The sequence below is a fragment of the Numida meleagris genome, chromosome 2 (genome assembly GCF_002078875.1).
Source record: "Numida meleagris isolate 19003 breed g44 Domestic line chromosome 2, NumMel1.0, whole genome shotgun sequence".
Taxonomy (NCBI): domain Eukaryota; kingdom Metazoa; phylum Chordata; class Aves; order Galliformes; family Numididae; genus Numida; species Numida meleagris.
Window position 1 is genome coordinate 95827355 of NC_034410.1, and position 18537 is coordinate 95845891.

The following is an 18537-nucleotide window of genomic DNA, read 5'->3' on the forward strand; positions in this document are numbered from 1 at the left end:
TAAGAGACAAGCGAGCCTAGTAGTATTTATTATTTGTATTATAGCACCTCAGTGCCTAGTCACAGACAGAACTGCATCCTATGAGCACTGTGCAAACCCCAAATGAAAGTACTACAGTCCCTGCCCCGAGGGGCTTACAGCCTAAGTTTCCGAACAGAGAGATGGACAGGTGAAAGGGAATGGTGACAGCACATTGACCACTGTGGCAGAGTTGTTTAGACGACAGGAAATATCCAAGTTCCTAAATGCTTAGTTGCACTGAGGCTTTCTTCACCTGCTCAAAGCTTTGTATTTCTCACGGGAAAAAAAAGCATCAGGAAATCCCACAGAATTCACGTTATATTCAGTGAAAACATTTGTCATTACAGGAAACACATGTAAGGTTATTTTTACAAATTATTGTTTAGTTTATGTGTTCTAAGCAGGTATCTGAACATGTTTACAAAGTCTACACATGCAGTGTAAAAAAGTTTTAAAAATTTCACCTTTTCTTTTTGACTCATTCATGTATTTAATTTGCACCCTTGCAAAAAAGAGGTATCTTTTTATTCAACTTTTTAATAAAAAATTAGAAGTAATTTCATTTCAACCACAACTGTTGTGGACACTGTTGTATCTCCTCTGTGCCCAAGATTTTAAAAATAACTTAAATAGAAACAATCACCCTGGCAGAATTAAAAACAACGCTAGCTACAAGGACAGGGAACAAGTGGGTATTTAGGAGAAGTATCTAACTGATTTTACAGGTTTCTCTGATCAACATTTGTGATTGGAACTTTGTGCGAAAAGGGCATGTGGTTCACAACTAACTATTTTGCAAACATACCTTATGTGCATGTTAAGAACTCCCCCATAAAGGGCCGAATCCTGCTGTTCTTCTCCAAGTTTCGCTAAAATCAACCCCTCTGTGACACTGCACTCTATTCTGCTGACCTGCTACTGTGTGTCATGGTTAATACTGCAAATAACTCTCAGTGGAGTTCAAAATCCCTGGTTTTAACTGTAATTATTCTATGGTACTAAGAGTTTGCAGGTTTCTTGTAGAGGCCTGCAGGACAGTATGATTTATGCCCATGAAAAAGGATGAAAGGGAAGAAGAATTAGGTGGACAGTTTATAAAATCATTAACCATTTTCCATGATCAGCTCTGTTTTCAGCTATTTCGATAGCCCCCACTGAAGACACGTAAGTAACGTACGCTCTTCATCTGAATAAAACTTCCAATATTTGCTTTCTTTTATGCACTCTCTAAATTGCCGTAAACATCCAAGATATCCATATATATATGCACACAGACATACATGTGTATGTCTGCAAGTGTCTATATGCATACGCATGTCCAGGTGTACATATATACACAGACATACACATATATATACATATACATATCAATGGATAATATAGCTATGACATAGTTAGGAAACAATAATGTCATTTTTACTGCATCCTTAAGTATCATAGAACAAGGGTATTATAGGCACACATCTTAACTACTCGTCCTTACTACAGTCCTAAAAGCTCATTTACCTGAGATCTGCATCTGTAAAAATAAAGTTCAATTTTTAGCTGCATGTTACAAAAGACTAAATATCAGCCCCACAGATAGGAAATTACAAGTTACTTTGAAACTAGAGCTACAAGTAAAATATGCTATCCTGTAAAAAAGATACTGCCGAAAGAGATACATATTAAAAAGGAAACACGATTCTTACAGGTTTAAAAATCTCTCTGTGCCTTCCCACACGGTAATAAATTTATAAAAAGTATTTGACACAGAAAATCTCCCCAGAAAGCATTCTGCTGAGATCACGTACCCTTTAAGCCACTCATCTTGCACAAGTTACGTAGTTCAGGAGAGCAGACTCCAGATTACACGTACTTCATTTCCATCAGTTTTCATCATCCCGCCTGTAGTGAATAGTTTGTATTTCCTGAGCTATGAACATCGCCATCTCTCTGGTGCCCGCAGCAATCACTCGGCAGGACATGAGATCCAGAGGTCCCCCTGAGGACAAGAGGGTTAATGAGAACTGTCTTAGGTGATGTAAAAAGGCAACGTGTTCTGAAATATAAACCACGCTGTAATTAGAAGGGCAACCTAATTCAGGAGCTCCTGTCTTGAAATCTCTTGCACAGAAGTGATTTCAGAAATTTCCAGATGCAGTGCTGAAGCAGGCAACAGAACTAGTGGATGTTTAGATTTCTTCAGTACCCAACAATAAATGCATTATTTCCTTCATTTAGTAACAGGAAGGGATAGGGCAAAAATTAGTTCCATCAGCATACCCTTCTTAATACACAGCACCTTTCCACGATATTGCATACTGGTCGCCAGGAATCCATTACTCTGTCTTTATATGTGTACTATATACATGAACAAAATAAGGGGCTGCGCTGTCATTTATGCCCTCTAGTAGTCCCTCGCCATATCTGCTCGGACGTGTACCTGAGAGTGCTTCTGTCTGGGAAGGCTGTCTGCTGAAATTGGTCTGGAGTCTAAGCATGCCTACCAAACTCGAGGGCTAGCTCTTTACAGTAAATCTGATGCTTTAAAGGAATTGCACCGAGTCATGGAAATACAGTTTGACCCAGAAGACCTTTGATGTGATGAAACACCAGGCTGGAATTACATCATTGTGGTATGAATAACTCAACAGAGTCTAAAGGAAAGTGCAGATGTTCTTGCTTAACATTGCCAGAAATGAGACTGAGCCACAGGAGGACTGTACTGAGGTGACTCCAGGTGCCTGAAATAGCCACGTGGTCCCCCAAAAGCCCATGAAACAGGAGTACTGCACTCACCTGAAGTGTCTATCACAGTGCCACCTGCCTCTCTAATGATGACAGTAGCTGCTGCCAAGTCCCAGCAGTGTAACCCAAACTGGTAATATGCGTCGGCAGCACCAGATGCCAAATGGCACAGAGCCAAGGTGGAGCTTCCAATCACACGGACCCTGAGCATGGCAAGGAGACAAAGAAACACAAAGCAGGAAACACCTTTGATTTTGACCCATGTGTCAAGACTGAAAAATAGGCAACATACTTTTTTTTTTTTTTTTAAACAACTTTTGGTCACAAATATGAGACACATACTGTAAGATATCTTACCCGTGTGCTTGGGCCTTCAGCAATCTCTCAATGTTACCAAGGAACAATTTCAAAGTTGCAGGGTCACGTTTTGGACCAATTTCTGTTAAAATTAAGGCCTTCGAGATATCTGCAATGGAGGTAGTTGCTTTCATTACTTCAACAGTTTCCTGGTAGCTTCTGGAAATTTGTTTGAATTAAATGCTAATGGACTCGTTACAGAAAAACAATTTTTGTGTTCCCCCTTATTTTTTCACCCCAAACTCTTTCTAAGGATAGGACAAGTGGCAACTTCACATAAAAATTCAAGCAAGTCTATATTTCTGCTATCAAACAGTCTGATCTCAACCCTTTTTTTTCTTTTTTTATAGAACAGGAATATTAAAAACAAGAATGCATTCTTACATGTCATCTGTTTCCATACATTATTTCATATACCTGTCAACTTTTGGCAAATTCAAAAACTTCATCAGTAAAAAAACCAACACAGTTATGTAGTAATTATTAACAACACTAAATTAATCATATTTAAAAACAGAATGGTTCCTGAATAGGAAACTTCAATGTAATTTGTTAGTAAATTACAAGCACTTGGGGATACACTAAGATGAATGAAACATTTCTACTTAAAACCACCAGTCATCCAGTAGCAGCTTCCTTTTGTTAGGTCATTTCAGAGACTGAAAACACCTTATGACTGAAAAACCTTCCTATTACCATAAACAAAAACAGTATTTTACTGAATAATATTAATAAATGAAAGCTGCATTTGTATTGTGTTCAGCAAAGACCATGCTAGTCACCACCAGGTGAGGACGATAGCTCTGTGTACAGCCAAGACTCACGGTGACTCGCAAGGTGTTGAAGCAGCCCTCCTGTGAGATCTGCATGTTGCTGGTATATAGCAAGCAGATGCCAATTTAGGTGGAGATGGTTGATCAAGTGTCAAGCGTTCCTACTTCTGCTGTGCCAGCTGAACTCAGAGGTTTAGCTGCGGATTACTTGCTAGCCAGGCTGTGCCCAAATGTCAGGTGTCACCTTTACCCTACGTTAAAGGCCAGACATTCATTCACATAGGGCATCTCCACCTGGTTATTACAGCCAATTGCGTAAATTAAAGTTCTTAGCAGAAGTAGCAAGGAGGTTTTCAAAAGCAAATTAGGATGGAGTGAGACATCATTTAATTAAACCAGCTACCAATGAATTAGTATTGCAGAGGAACATTCTGGATGCAAGCAATGTGGTAAGTGATCGGTGAGTAGCAGGTATGTAATTAGATTAAAAGTTACAGGATATCACAAAGCTGAAGTATAGGAACACAGATTTAGCAATCACTTTTTAAACTACTGCATTAAAATAGAGGAACGCTGATCCAGACACACTGCAGGATGTTCTCTGTTTAGCCACAACAGAAAACTCGGGATAGTGAAAGCAATCTACCGCATATGTTTTTGCACAACACACCCAACTTATAATTACAGAATATTTAATGCATGCCTCATTGCTAAAATGCACCAAGCATTCAGACTGTACCAGTCACAGACAGAGAAATAGGCTGTAACTAAGACAGATTTTCTTTTGAGTTATTAAGTGTATTTCTGATGAATAAATTGATTTCTCCAATTTTCTTCAAGGCTACAGCCAGGCAGAAATTGGATAAACAGAGTTTAAACAAAGTAGAGGGAGGTCATTGCTTAGGAAAAAGGAGCTGGCTGATCACAAAACCCAGTGAGGTTTCAGGTATTCAAGGTACAAGAGAAAATTTACTGACTGCTCCTCACTCTGGTAGAGATTTAACAGCGATAGGGACACATTTATGAGGAAAAGACCAATTCTCTTGATGATAGAAGATTAAGAGAAGAAAATACACTTACAATATTAGTACATGTAAGGCCAGATCTGTATCTAAGTGTGAGAAGAAAGTAAAACTCAAGGTCAGAGGGAAGATGGATCCTTCATTTACGTGTATCCTGTCTGTTTGGACTCACAAACCAGACCTCTACAAAACTTGTCATTTTGCCCTTACTGTAATTTCAAATGATTAAACCTGAACAATGAATGCATAGTGTAGATCAATATTACACAATGCTATACAAGTAATCACATTTCCTGAAAACGAAATGCATGAAGCAACATGACAGCCTACGACGCTGACATGTCATGTGTTGGTGAAGGCTACTTGAATTCCAGCTGTAGGTACAAACTTGCTCTTTTCCACCCTCAGTTTACTTCACCGAAGCCACAGTCCTTATTAGAAAACAACTGTGACTGTATACACTTAAAACATCAACAGAAGTGAGACTAAAAGTGAGACTAAAGAAGGTCCATCTTCACTGATGAAAGTGCCCGCCACCAAATGATGTCTCTGAGAAAAAAGGAAAATTCCAAAGTATTTGAAAGGGCAGAAGGCTTGCTTCCCTGGCTGTGTTCTAGACTCCTACACTGTATACTCCTACACTGGCTACTCTGGAAACCCAGAGAAAGGACAAAAGTGGCACTTGCCAAAATTATTCCTTACTCAACTGGAGACCAGAAATTTTTGTCTACAAAAGTGAGTGAGGCTCTTCTGGGAGCGGCTCGGCCAGCCCAACCAAGAGTACACCCTAGCTTTTCCTTAGCCTCTCCCAGAGCAGGCTCTTGTGGATTATGAGATATTCAAGCACGGACAAAAATGTGTGCATAATAAAGGATTAAAATTTTAATTCACACTGACTTTACAATTTGCTCCATTTCTCCAAATGGGCAGACCCTGGCTCACAATTTCACACAAGTTTTGACGTAGGGTCTTCCTTGGTTACTACAACGCATCTGTACTTTGAATTTCTTGAACTTCCTGTGTTTCAGGCTCATTAAGATCTCTTTTGGGCTGAAATTTTAACCACCTCCTTTAATATACCTCCTGTGTATGACGATGTAAATTTTTGGCACATGTTGGCTTCTGTCTAATAACTGAATATTATAAGGAAACTTCTCTATAAATTTGTTTACTGTTGATTTACCAGTAATATAATTCCATTAAAGCATTAAGTGTTGCTAGCCATTTGTATGTTAAAATACACCTCACACAGAAAAGCAAGCTGTTAAAGAACCCCTATGAAGCATGCATCCTGTAGTTCACTGGTAACACGTATATCTACAGACATAATACACTTTATGATATACAAGTTTATTGGAATAAAAAGTGAATGACAGTCACCACAGTACAGTGAATTCGATTCACCATTCCCATTGCATCTTGCTCATAGTGATGCTGGTGTACAGCTGGAATGAAACTGGTGAATCTATTAATTCTTCCTTATTTTAAACAAAGGTTATGAACCAAAATAATTTAGATTTACTTAAGTAGTTCACATTCAGCTGTATATTTTCAAAAGAAAGTGAAGAAAATTGTGACTTTTCAGAAAAAAAAACCAAACACATAAAAACAAAATTATCATGCAGGAGAAATACCGTCCATCAGGATAATGATGTTCATTATCCTAATGATGATTTGCAACAACTCTGAAACAAAATTAACATATTCCTTTTAGAGTTCTAACAAAATCTAGACCAACCTGTCTCTTTTGATACCTGAAGCCTTTTGTCATTACAAAATGCCCCTTGACCTCTTCTACCAGTGTATAATCGTTCTTCAGTGCAGTGGTAAATTACACCAAATTCAAGCTTTAAGATTTTGAAAAGGAAAGAAATGAATGCAACTCAAATTACTCATCATAAATATAAACAACTACTAATGGCAGAAAGATCAGCAATATTTTAATTGGTACAGGTAATCAAAAATTATATAGATGCTAATAAACTGGAATAATTTTACTATTACTGTGATATTTGAGATATAGGTCGTATAAAATTCAGTTTACAAAGTTAATTCAATCTGTTCACGATCTTCTAAACTCTTACTCGCAGCTTATTTGGGTTCACGTTAGAATAGATTAAACGCTAAGCTGATTTCAAATTCAATAAAATGTTTATACTGAAAATACGCAAAACTTCTCTACGGCCGGATTCTGAAAGCTTTGTATTTTTCACTGGTGAGCACTTCTGCCGAGAAGAAGTCCATTAACTTTGGCTGGACCCTAAAAATTTGCAACCCCAAATACACAGACATGATCAGTCAGGCATACAAACTCAAAAGTCAGGGCACACAGTTGACTAACAATGGATACTTTTATTTCCACTTCACCTTTCACAGGCATTTAATTTGCCTGCCTTTTCAACCAAAGTAGTACCCCCCCAGTCACTTTTTCAAATGTCTCTCTACAAAATTGTTTTCTTTAAACATAAAGGTGAGAATCTCATGAAATTATGAGATTCCAAGAGGAGTTTGAAGAAAAATATCAAATATTCTTTGTCAAACCTCTCAGTGAAGGCCGGAGAGTAAGTAACACTGGATTCTTTGTGTGAATATCACTTCACCTATGAGAGGAGGGTCCCAATTTCAACCTCGATTTAAACCCAACATATTTAATTATTTTAATAGCTTTCATCAAAAAGATCTTGAAGGACTTTACAGACTTAAATGATCAGCTCCTAAAATCACCCCTAGATAAGTACTATTAGCTACATTCTATTTAGGGGTGGACAGATACACAAAAACTAAGCGACTTGCCCAAGGTCACAGAAGTTGGTAACAAGGTCAAGGAAACATCTCAGATGTTCTAGACCACAAATCTTTTCCTGCTGCCCTCCTCCATTCAGGGTGAGTAATCTCTGGTCCCTCCTCAGGGACAATTCAAAGGGAATAGTCTATAGTCTGTCCTTGCTCCTTACCCTGAGGTCCCATGTAAACCAAGGATTTTTTTTTTTTTTTTTTGAGGGACACTATTAATAGACTCTTTCCCTGAAGACATCTGCAAGAATTTCTTCAGTACTGTTCAAGGCTTACATTCAGGCCAGTTCCCCTGTGTGTGCTTTGGCTCTTTTTCAGCTTGTTTTTTTCTGCTTTTCCCATTTGTTTACTGAGAGAATTTTAACATCATTCTTTATTTTTGTTTCAGCTTTGTTCAGTTTACGTAACCCAAAATATGCAGCATCAAAATCACAATGGTGTTCTAGAAAACATAAATATTAGAGAAAACTGTCTGGTAACAATATGTAGCATTCAAAAGGACCTCTGAGAATGAATAAACTTCAGAAAAGCATGGAAGTGTTTCTTTGCAGTTGCCATGTTTGAAAAGTCTAACCAGAGAAGTACACAGCATTATTCTGTTTGAATCCATAAGCACTGCTAGCACATCTGAAAACGATGTTATTATTGCACAGAATTCTCGCTGACTTCAGTTACAGCTATATATATATTTGAGATTGTGGACTTAGGCTGGAAGAGGTAAATTTCTTGGCAATCTGAATAGCTATTTCTTCAGTATATATCAGTCTTGGCAATTTGAATAGCTATTTCTTCAGTTTATATCAAACTGTAAAATGGCGACATCTGGAGAAAAGCCACTAGCATGAATGTGTACACGGTTGGACTAGGTGATCTTAGTGGTCTTTCCAACCTTCTCCATGATTGATTCCATGATCTAGGAAACTTAAAAAGGACAACAAATATGAAGGCTAGGTACTTTCTTATCGCCTGTAATCATGCTCTCATGAGGGAAATACAGTCATTTTACTGCATTACGAAAACCTCAAAGGCAGATTAAGCGACCTAGGCCCGTAATTTTGTGCTCTTCATGGAAAGCAGTTCCAAATTGCCTTATAGTAGCAGTTAGCTTTCACAGACACTGCTAGCAGGAAAGAAGCAATCATAATCAACAAAAGAACACTGGGAGATACGGTTAAATTATGAATATATTTAACTTATTAGGGTTTTGTCTTACAAAACCTTGCTTACACCAGCACTTCATTTTTTGGCACATAAATCCTGTAACATTTATAATAATTTAGAAGAATTTTCCTGTAAATGCCAGTTTGCATAAGTGAAGTTTTGCAAGACTGGGATTTTAAGCTAGTAGAGTATAACCAAATGCATTTGAAAAGCATGGGAAAGCCTGAGCAATGTGGATTTGTTTTTTAAGTTCCCACATGGTTTTGAGGCTTTTAACCAAATCTCCGGTATCCATCTTAAAGAACATACTTCATACCTCTTTGTTAACAGCAAATCCAATGCTCACTGCCACTGTTGGAAATCTGTGAAAAACAAGAAATGAAGTATTACTGATGAAAGTTCTCTCAACTTCATACTTACATAGCTCACTTACACAACAAAACCCCACCTGAAGCTCTGTACCAAAAAAGCTCTCGATATTATGCTATTTCTCCTTCATCAGTCTCTTTAACTTTGTCAGTTCCATTTAAAAAGTGATTTAATATTAGAAAAGGCAAGAAACAAATACTTAAAGACATTAGGATCTTTATACTAAATACCTTGTATATTTTAATAATATTTTTGTCCAGTGCTTTTACAACAACTCATTAGTTTTAAGAGCACATTTTGTTCCAGTGAACTGAGAAGGTGAGATAGCAATTAAGTCACAAGGTGATACCTTCTGCTGACATAGGGAGAAACCTGTTCCTCTACCCTCTCTTTTGCCAAAGTGATGGTCATGTACTTAATTTGCTCCTTTTAAATAAGTATTTTCATTGTTTTTTAAGCAATGAAATAAATCTATGTATTCAAATATATTTCAGAAAAGGTTATGAAGATCCAGAAAATATTGCTAGAAAGAGAAAACTTCACTTAGTTGCATCAAACACCAGCACATGAGCCCCCCTCCTTCCCAACTTGAATTCTATACAATTACACCAGAAGTCAGGGAAATGCTTTTTTTCCCCCCTGCTAACTATAAAGCAAAAACATAATTCAGTTTTTTAAGCAGAAGTATTATGAACAATCATAAGTTTACAACTCCTGCCACTCAAATGATGAAGAGAAACTTTCGTATTTTTGCAAAAACGATGCGCCTAGGCTTCTTATTTTTACAGAGCAGTATTACAGGAGATTAAAACCACCATCTACATTCAACCTAGTTTTCATCTACATACAGCCTAGTTTTCATATGGCAAGATTGAATTTCCCAGGGAAAAAAGAAGCACTTGTATTTGAAAGGGAGAACACACCACTACGAAAAGGAATGCGTAACAACCACATAGAGAGTTAGGCCAAATGTCATCATAGTACAGCCTTGTTTCTTCAGTTCAGCTCAAGTCTCTACATGTTAATGTGTGGTATATATAAACGAGCTGTGAGTCAAGAGCTTCTAGGTCATTAAGCAATCAGTAGAAACATTATCTTACCTTTAGATAACAGAACAGTGCTCTCTCTAGCACAAACACACACTCCCACAGATAAAGCATAAAACAACAGAGGGATGACTCCCGCTTATGTGTCACAGGAACGAATTTACCACAGTAAAATACCTTTAAGCAGAAGGGAGGATTTGTGAGAAGCTGAATTTTGTCATTTTATGTATTCCTCATACCACTGTCTACTTACCTATGTACAAAATTGCAGGTTCCATCGACAGGGTCAATAATCCAGGTAGGACTGTCAGTGAGGACACATTTTGAACCAGCAGCAGTGGATTCTTCTCCAATAAACCTGCATTTAATTGGGAATAAAATGAGCGTCTCAGAAAACTTGCTCAAGTATGTGACTCAGTAAGTTTAACTCCATCTTCCTGTCTTTTGAAGAAGTATTTAGTTCATAAATACATACAAATGTTATATACATGCGCTCATATATATATATAAAATTCATATATATATGTATACAAGCATGTTTCTTTTTTCATTGGAAAATGGGAAACTTTCACATAAACTTTAAATGAGAGCTCTCAACTTCATAGCATACTATTTCACGTGGTAAAAAAGAACTCCATTCACCTTCACCTTCCTAATACACCATTAAAAAAATCATGAAAATTAATGCAGAAATGGATCTGAATTGGCACTCCTGGAACTCTAAAGGAAGTTCTTCTGTAGAACGTAATTTTATGGTTGAGGTTTGCCTCTTGCAGTAAGTCATATAAACTGCAAAATGTAGCTGCTTCTCTTTGCAGCAGGAAGTAATGAACAAGAATCCACAACCTCACTCCTATTAAAATTTTTTTTTTACAGTAGTCAGTCAGGAAATTAAAAAGTTTACACAGTTGAACTTTCTTCTTCCCATGACCCAGAGAAAATACAACTTTTTTTTTTTTTTGGTATGCGCAAGGCACACATTGAAATTTGAGCTCATCTTGTGTCCCTATTTCTTTCATTTAAACGCTGTTTTTAAAAATCTTTCTTCCCTGGGAAATGTACAACCAGTCCTGGAGTATTTCCTGCTGACCTTAATTATCCTTGCTCTCCCATAAACTGCTCAGAGTCTGTTTTTGTAAGAGCTGTGCAGGTTGCTGCTCTCACAGATTTGAATATGGTTCTATATATACAGAATGTGCAGAACTGGACTGCTAGCACTAAATCTCGCTTTTAGTTTCACATTGGAACAATCGGTATTGGTATTCAGAGTTCCTGCAAACACTTGAGGAAAAAGACACAAGTAAAAACAATCGGATAAAATAAAGAGAAAATGTCTTTCGCAGAAATAGTTGCTTTCCTAGGACTAGAGTAGCAGCTATTTGCTTCTGTGCCTCCAATATCCACTGCAAGATGCCACATAATGCTGCAAGGAGGAGCTTAAAATGTCTTGCAGATGGCACAGATGGAGAGTTCTTGAATTTTCCAAGTGCTATTTTGCCTTTTCCTCAGCAGAAGGGGACCGTTTTGATGCCATTAAGGACCCCCAGTTGATATGAGAAGGGAAGCAGCAAGAGTTTGTTGCTATTTCAATCTCCATTAGAGAACAGCTGAAGGACACTGTAAGTGTTAGTGTGCAACTAGGAAGCCAGAAAAGATTTGAACAAGTGTTTGAAGTTCTCAGTCAAACATAGCACATTACAGATTCCTTGGTCTATATATTCCATTATTTTGTTTCATTGATGTCTTTTTCTTTCAAAAATCTTGTAATTAAACGCAACCATAACCTCAGGCAGCACTCCTGGATGCAGGTGAAACCCATTTTCTTGCAGCTGGTCTATTATCACCCACAAATCACACCTCTGTTTCCATCTCTGCCAGGTCCTTCATGTAGCCATTGTCTTGCAAGCCAAAGGAAGGTGAAATGGGACTCTCTTTAAAAACAAGAGTATTTCTTTAAGGTGTTTTACCCTCATGCATCTGGGGGACTAACCTGTCCCTTCCCTTTTCCCTTCAGTGGGCTATGATGTTGGAGTCCTCAAGTACAAAGCTCTAACACAAAGCTCGGGTACAGCAGTGCCATTGCTAGGTACTGATTGATGTCCAAAGGTCAATTTTCAAAAATGAATGTAGGACAAATTAGGTGCATGCTATATGAAGTTTTGGCTAGCAGGTAAAATAAGGCAGCCGCTGCTACACAATACTGGGTACTGTGATTGTTCCTAAAGGCTAACATCAGATGTATTGCTCTATGGATCCGTGTCCTGTAAAAACACACAAATAGAGCAAAACATTCAGGCTGAAGTCCTAAATTCCAAATGTTAGGCATAGTTTAAGAAGTGGGAGGTGTAGCCATGTTATTATGGTAGTTAATTTAACATGCCAGACTTTCAGCTCTTCTGACCTCTCTTCAAATCTGGATTAAAGTTTTCTCCCACGGAAAATGAGTCCGGTAATTTTATCCAAGCTTTAGTGGACATCTGCTCACGCCTCAAAGCCACTCTGAAATTCAGTGCTGGAACAGCAGGGAAGCTGTAGCACAGCCCAAAGGTTGGAAGGGGCAATATCCATTGGAACACTGAAGGTTCAAACCAGGGCTACCCCTCCTCCGTCCCTTTATGGGGTCTGAGAGCAAAATGCTGGCAGCCACGTTTGGATGTCAGCCCCCGTCATGTCCGAGTTCTGACTGGAACAGCTCCAGGATTAAGGCCACAATTGACACCAAAGATGACAGCTTGTGTAACAATAACACAGGCAAATGACACAAAAGCCTTTTTCAGCCAGCAGTCCATGATATTCTGGCTCTGCCTATCTGTGCTACGAAGATCAACCAGAAAAAAAAAATCCTTTTGGGAATATTTCCTTGGAGCATTTCAGAGTGCCAAAGAGAGAGAGAGAGCAAAGAAGAAAACTCGGTTGAAGCACAAATGAGAATGATATACGTCCCTTGGCCAAGCAAAGACGAGAAGAAAGAAATATAGGACGGAACCACATTTTTAACAGGTTTTCCTAACACTCCCCTACTCCTGAGTACATTTTCAATACCTCAGGATGTATCACTGCCAGAGCGCAAATGGTATGAATTCCAATGAGAGCTCTTCTAGGTTTTCTAACTCCCAAGATACATTTCTGGAGTCAGAAAACATAAAAATCAAGATAACTTAAGAGAAGGAGAAACAACAGAAACTTTCATTGATGCTTTCAACAGCCAGATTAGGGAAAGACTGAACACAGTTTAAGTGATCTTTTGATTTTTTCATTGTACTTCAATTGAAACCTCGATTCCTTCTGTGGATTCCTCATTGCAAGCATCTAAATTTAGTCTTTTAAATCTAGTTTTAATTTACTGTTTAATCTAAGTGCCTTTCCTGTCTGAACAAACTCAAAACAAAAACAACCACCACTATCATCAGAAAAGAACTGCCTTGAAGAAATAGCAATTCCTTTACTTGCCTATAGCAATCCCTTTATTTGCTTTTGAAGTCAGAAGTAAAGTGCACAGAGTTAGTAAAAGTTGGACATTTTTCTGTTTCTTGGTCTATGTTGACCTTATAAATTTTGTTCCCATTTTGAGTAACTTAAGTGCTTCTGTTGATTCCAGTTTCATGCAAAATGCGTATGTTTTATGTTCTCTGCCAGACTGTTCAAGGCAAAAAGAAACAACACACAGTGCAGAGGAGAAAAGAGCACCGCCAGCAACAGTAGATGGAATATTACAGAAATAATAGGCTTGTAAAGCCTGGCACTCTCTGGAGAATCGCAGCCAAGAACCACACATTGTGCCGTACAGTACTGTTTCAGTATGCGATCACATACACCGTGTATTTAGAAAGCCATATTTAGTATATAATGTTCTTTTTACTCATTCTTTTTTTTTTTTTCTTCTTGTTATTTTCTTCCAACAGCAGAGCCGACAAGCAGATTAGTAGCTGAACCCTCCAGATTCTCATCTTTGTTGATTTCTGCACAGTGCTAGAGTGCAAGGCTCTTTTCCATTAGAGATGTACACAGTCAGAAAGAAATCATGCAGTAACTAAGTGATACATAGGCTCTGCAGGCAGATGGATTTTATCCCTGTGTACCAAAGTCAACTGTGAAAATCAATTGCAGAGTCTCTGCATCAAACCAAACCTGACCAAGTAATACAAAACTGCTTTCTCATCTGTGCATGTGCTAGGAGGAGGTATTTTCAAATTGACCTTAGTCCATCAAGAGGAGTCAACAATTTGATTATTTTTAAAACCTTGAGTTGAAACCCTGTAAAATAATTTATGCCTTGCTTATTTAAATGCATTAAGTGACAGTGATAAACAGCCCTGCTTCTCACAGATTTTAGGATTCTACACAACAAGTACAAGATAAACGTACTTAAATACATTATTTGTCCCGATCTAGCAAATGCTTATGTATGATGGTAAAAGAAAGTGATGGAAACTTCTGCAGGAGGGGATCTTTGCTATATTAATCTCAGCTATATTGTAATACATTACGTTTAGCATAACCCTTAGGAAATAGAGAACAGATCGGAATTCCAAAAATCATGGAGATTCATATGAAAACTTACTTTATACACAGTGTCCTCACCGGAGAAATACCAATATTAAATACAGTCCAAGAAGTTAAGAAACAAGCATTTTAAAACAGGCAAGTCATGACAGAAATGTTAGGAAATATGAAGTGCTCAGTATTGGGCAGTGGTAGCTCTTTAAAAAGGAATCCCACGAATGTGCCCAACAGCACTAAGTTAATACATAAGAGATATATAAAACTGAAAGAAGCTACTACGAGTTAGGAAAAATTAATGTTTACCAATGACAATCTGACTTCCAGGGAAAGAATTTTAAAATTCCCTTTACATGTCTGTCAGATACAGCTTTTATAGGAAAAATGGTCATTCGTTGTTTTCTTCTACAGACACTTACCTGTGGGAGGGAAATTTCTCTTTCAGAACAGAAATAATCAGATTTTCCACAAAATGATCAGTCTCGGTCACAAGATCTGCTGCAGATGTCTTTGTGGACACTTGTTTTTCCTCTGTTAGAGCTTTCCTAATAATCTGAAAGAGGAGTTCATAAATCAGTCTTCATTGCCATTCATCCTGTGGACACTAACGTAATATAATTACTAACAAAATTATAGCTAATCCTGAAAAACAATCATAGGTGCAATTCTACCAAAACCTATTCTAGTTCTTCTGAGTAAAAATCCTTCGGAGATAACGAGCAGCCTTTGGGAACATGGCATTTGGGATCACTCTGCAGGAATCTCTCTTGGCAGTTTAGAAAGGGATTAAGAATGGTATTCGTAAAAGCATGATGGCAGTCACTGTGATTTAGGAAATTAGAGAAAATATATGTAAGATAAGAAAGAACCTTGAGGCCCATAAATTCTCATGTTAAGACTTCTTTCCTTAAAAAAAAAATATTTACAGGACCAATAACTCACTGCTCTCTTACTTTAAAAAACATACAGTAAAGCAAACTCCACCATTTTCTTTTTGCCGACAAAGACACACAATATTAAATTTTTCTTGTGTGTAAGATTGTTTGAAAGTCCAAGTGCTGACCATCCATTAGTCCCCAAGAATTGCTGTATACATAACAAAAACAAAGACTTAGGCTTCTCCTCAGATATGGAACCAGTGACCTAACTCTGGAAAAATCTTAATCTCCTTTTAAAGGGTTTTACTGCTATAAGCTCAGAATTAAACCACATCAGTTGCAAATGCACGGATGGGAACATAGTCAATAAAAACTTCCGCCCAATTTTCCCATTTTCTTTCTCTCCTTTTTTTTTCCCCTTAACCTCTTCATTAAAAAAATACATACATACATATATACGTAGAGAGAGAGTGGGTAGGATGATAATGCTCAACTTGAAATAGGAGCTGCCTCATTTTTTAACCAGCGACAACTATAAACTCTTTGAAATTAGTAAAACCAAACCAAAGCAAAGATTAAGCACTGTTTATTTCTACAGAATTACATTAAATGAGAAAGAGCACCAAGAAAACCAATATGTCACATCTCTTCTAAAACACTGATTTGTTTAGTTACATCAGCATGGATCAAAGTATTTTAAAGCTACCTAAGGATAAGTGTTTTAGGACCAAACAAAACAGTTCTGCTGTATTATGCACAGGAAAGGAAACCGGGAACTCCCTAATTTCACTCACAGCTCTTGGTTTTTGTAGTCTAAAATACTACATGTGAAGGAGCTTCAGATGGTTCTGACACGTAGTTGACTTTGCTGACTGACTGTTGCCTTAGCATGGACTTGGCAACTGGACTGTTTCTGCTTCACGAGCTGTAAAGCCTCAGTTCTAACTATTTATCCAAACTGGTGAAGACAGATTTGAACATTTTGCTTCAAACTCTTGCTGACGTTCATTACTGTATACCAAAATATTAAATCCACTTGATCATTTTAATTCCCTCGACGCAATGCATGGTTTTCTCAATGTTTTAACCACACCACTGTAGAAGCACCACTTTAAGAAAGCCCTCAGGCTGCTCTTCGGGTAAATCAAAATCCAAAGTGCTGCAACTGTCTCAGCTGTGTTGTGTAACCTCTCTAAAAAACCTTCTATGCTCATGCTTTTTATTTTCATTACTCCTCTTTTCTTTTATATTGCCTGTGAGTAAATGTGCTGCTGGATTGTATTGCCTTTCCTAGCACCTTTGTAATATTCAGGGTCTGGAGCACAAGCCTTATTGGGGGAGGCTGAGAGAACAGGGATTGTTCAGTCTGGAGAAGATGAGGCTCAGGGGAGACCTTATCGCTCTCTGCGATGACATGAAGGGAGGTTGTGGCCTCTTCTCCCAGGTAACAGTGATAGGATGAGAGAAAACAGCCTTAAGTTGTGCCAGGGGAGGTTCAGGTTGGATATTAGGAAAAATTTCTATTCCAAAAGAGTGGTGAGGCACTGGCACAGCTGCCCAGGGAGGTGGTGGCGGGGGGGGGGGAGCACATTCCCTGGAGGCGTTGAAGAAGCATGTGGATGTGGCACTGAGGGACGTGGTTAGTGGGCATGGTGTGATGGGCTGACGGTTGGACTAGGTCATCTTAGAGGTCTTTTCCAACCTTAATGATTCTATGATTAAGTCACACAACAAGGAATGGAGAGGACAGAGGGCCCAGATGTCTTCTCCCACACACCTGCCAGGACAACCACCTACAGAGAAGTGCTCATGTTACATATCTCATTGCACTGTTCTGCTTACACTCATCACATGCTTCTGGGAGCTCCAAGACAGACTGACTGGCTTGCAGTACTGAAATATCTGCTCACTGGTAAAACCAAATGTCTAGATTGAAAGCATAACTACTTGCATATAATCTAGGAAATAACCATCTGTTTTGCTAGAAAAATCTATGTTCCATAGAAAATAGCCTAAAAATATCCCCTGGAAGCAAATGTAGGGAAGAAATCTTGGAAATTTTGCACCACACCCCCCTTAAAAAAAAAAAAAAAAAAAAAAAAGGTGATATTCTTCTGGGTCTCTCATGACAAATTATTTTCTGATCAAAAAAACCTCCCAAAAGTACCTGTGGACTTCAGCATGCTAGCTTCTCATCTCATTTTCTTACCCTTCTTTTCACCTTTGTGCAAATTTACTGACTTTGGTGAAATTCCTCCAATTGTAATTGCAGAGAACTGTGCAAATATTACCCAGTGCTCAGAATAGCATCGGGGTACAGAAACTGGTTATATTCACTTCTCTTTAGAAAGCAAGTCACAGTGAGCCAACAGGTGTACTTCTCACAAGTGCAGCAAAAAGAGTTTAGTCACAAAATAAAAGCAGAAGAGAACGCTGTGTGTGTTGTGTGCGGCATAATAGAGTGGATTAGACATAATTTTAATGCAGGCCAATTACAGAGATTAAAAAACCTTGGCTACTTTCTTTATGAAATATCCATATATATTGAAGGAATGCCTGTTACATTTCATAATAAAAATGAAACTTAGTAACAAGATGGGCAACAGAAGCAGTAACTTCAATTTGGGAATGGAAGTTACTCCAACATCACTTTTGAAGCACGTTCAAGCAATCATTTATATACTGGCCTTTACAGCTTTAGAAGTATGTTTTCCAGAGCCTGCTGGAAAGAAGATATATTTTACTTATACTCATGAGCAATACAAACCCAACAGTCATGTAAGCAAAAAGGGGAGACCAGGAAACCATCTTTCTGGTTGACTTTTTCTCAAAATCCAAAATCCTGACTTGCATGCCTTTCTTTGGGTTGGCCTCTATGACAAGACTC

At 38.0% G+C, this 18537-nt stretch overlaps 1 protein-coding gene across 1 annotated transcript in view; it reads right to left on the minus strand.

The window, feature by feature from the left end:
* IMPA2 (inositol monophosphatase 2) overlaps positions 1 to 18537 on the minus strand; it is a 20507-nt gene continuing 1970 nt past the window's right edge. Inside the window, exons 2-8 of the mRNA XM_021388708.1 lie at positions 15192 to 15325; positions 10526 to 10630; positions 9174 to 9219; positions 6642 to 6750; positions 3109 to 3217; positions 2803 to 2954; positions 1 to 2005 (exon numbers count right to left, since the gene is read on the minus strand). Of these exons, the coding sequence (XP_021244383.1) occupies positions 1890 to 2005; positions 2803 to 2954; positions 3109 to 3217; positions 6642 to 6750; positions 9174 to 9219; positions 10526 to 10630; positions 15192 to 15325 (771 nt within the window). The 3' untranslated portion in view covers positions 1 to 1889. The remainder of the gene's footprint in view (positions 2006 to 2802; positions 2955 to 3108; positions 3218 to 6641; positions 6751 to 9173; positions 9220 to 10525; positions 10631 to 15191; positions 15326 to 18537) is intronic.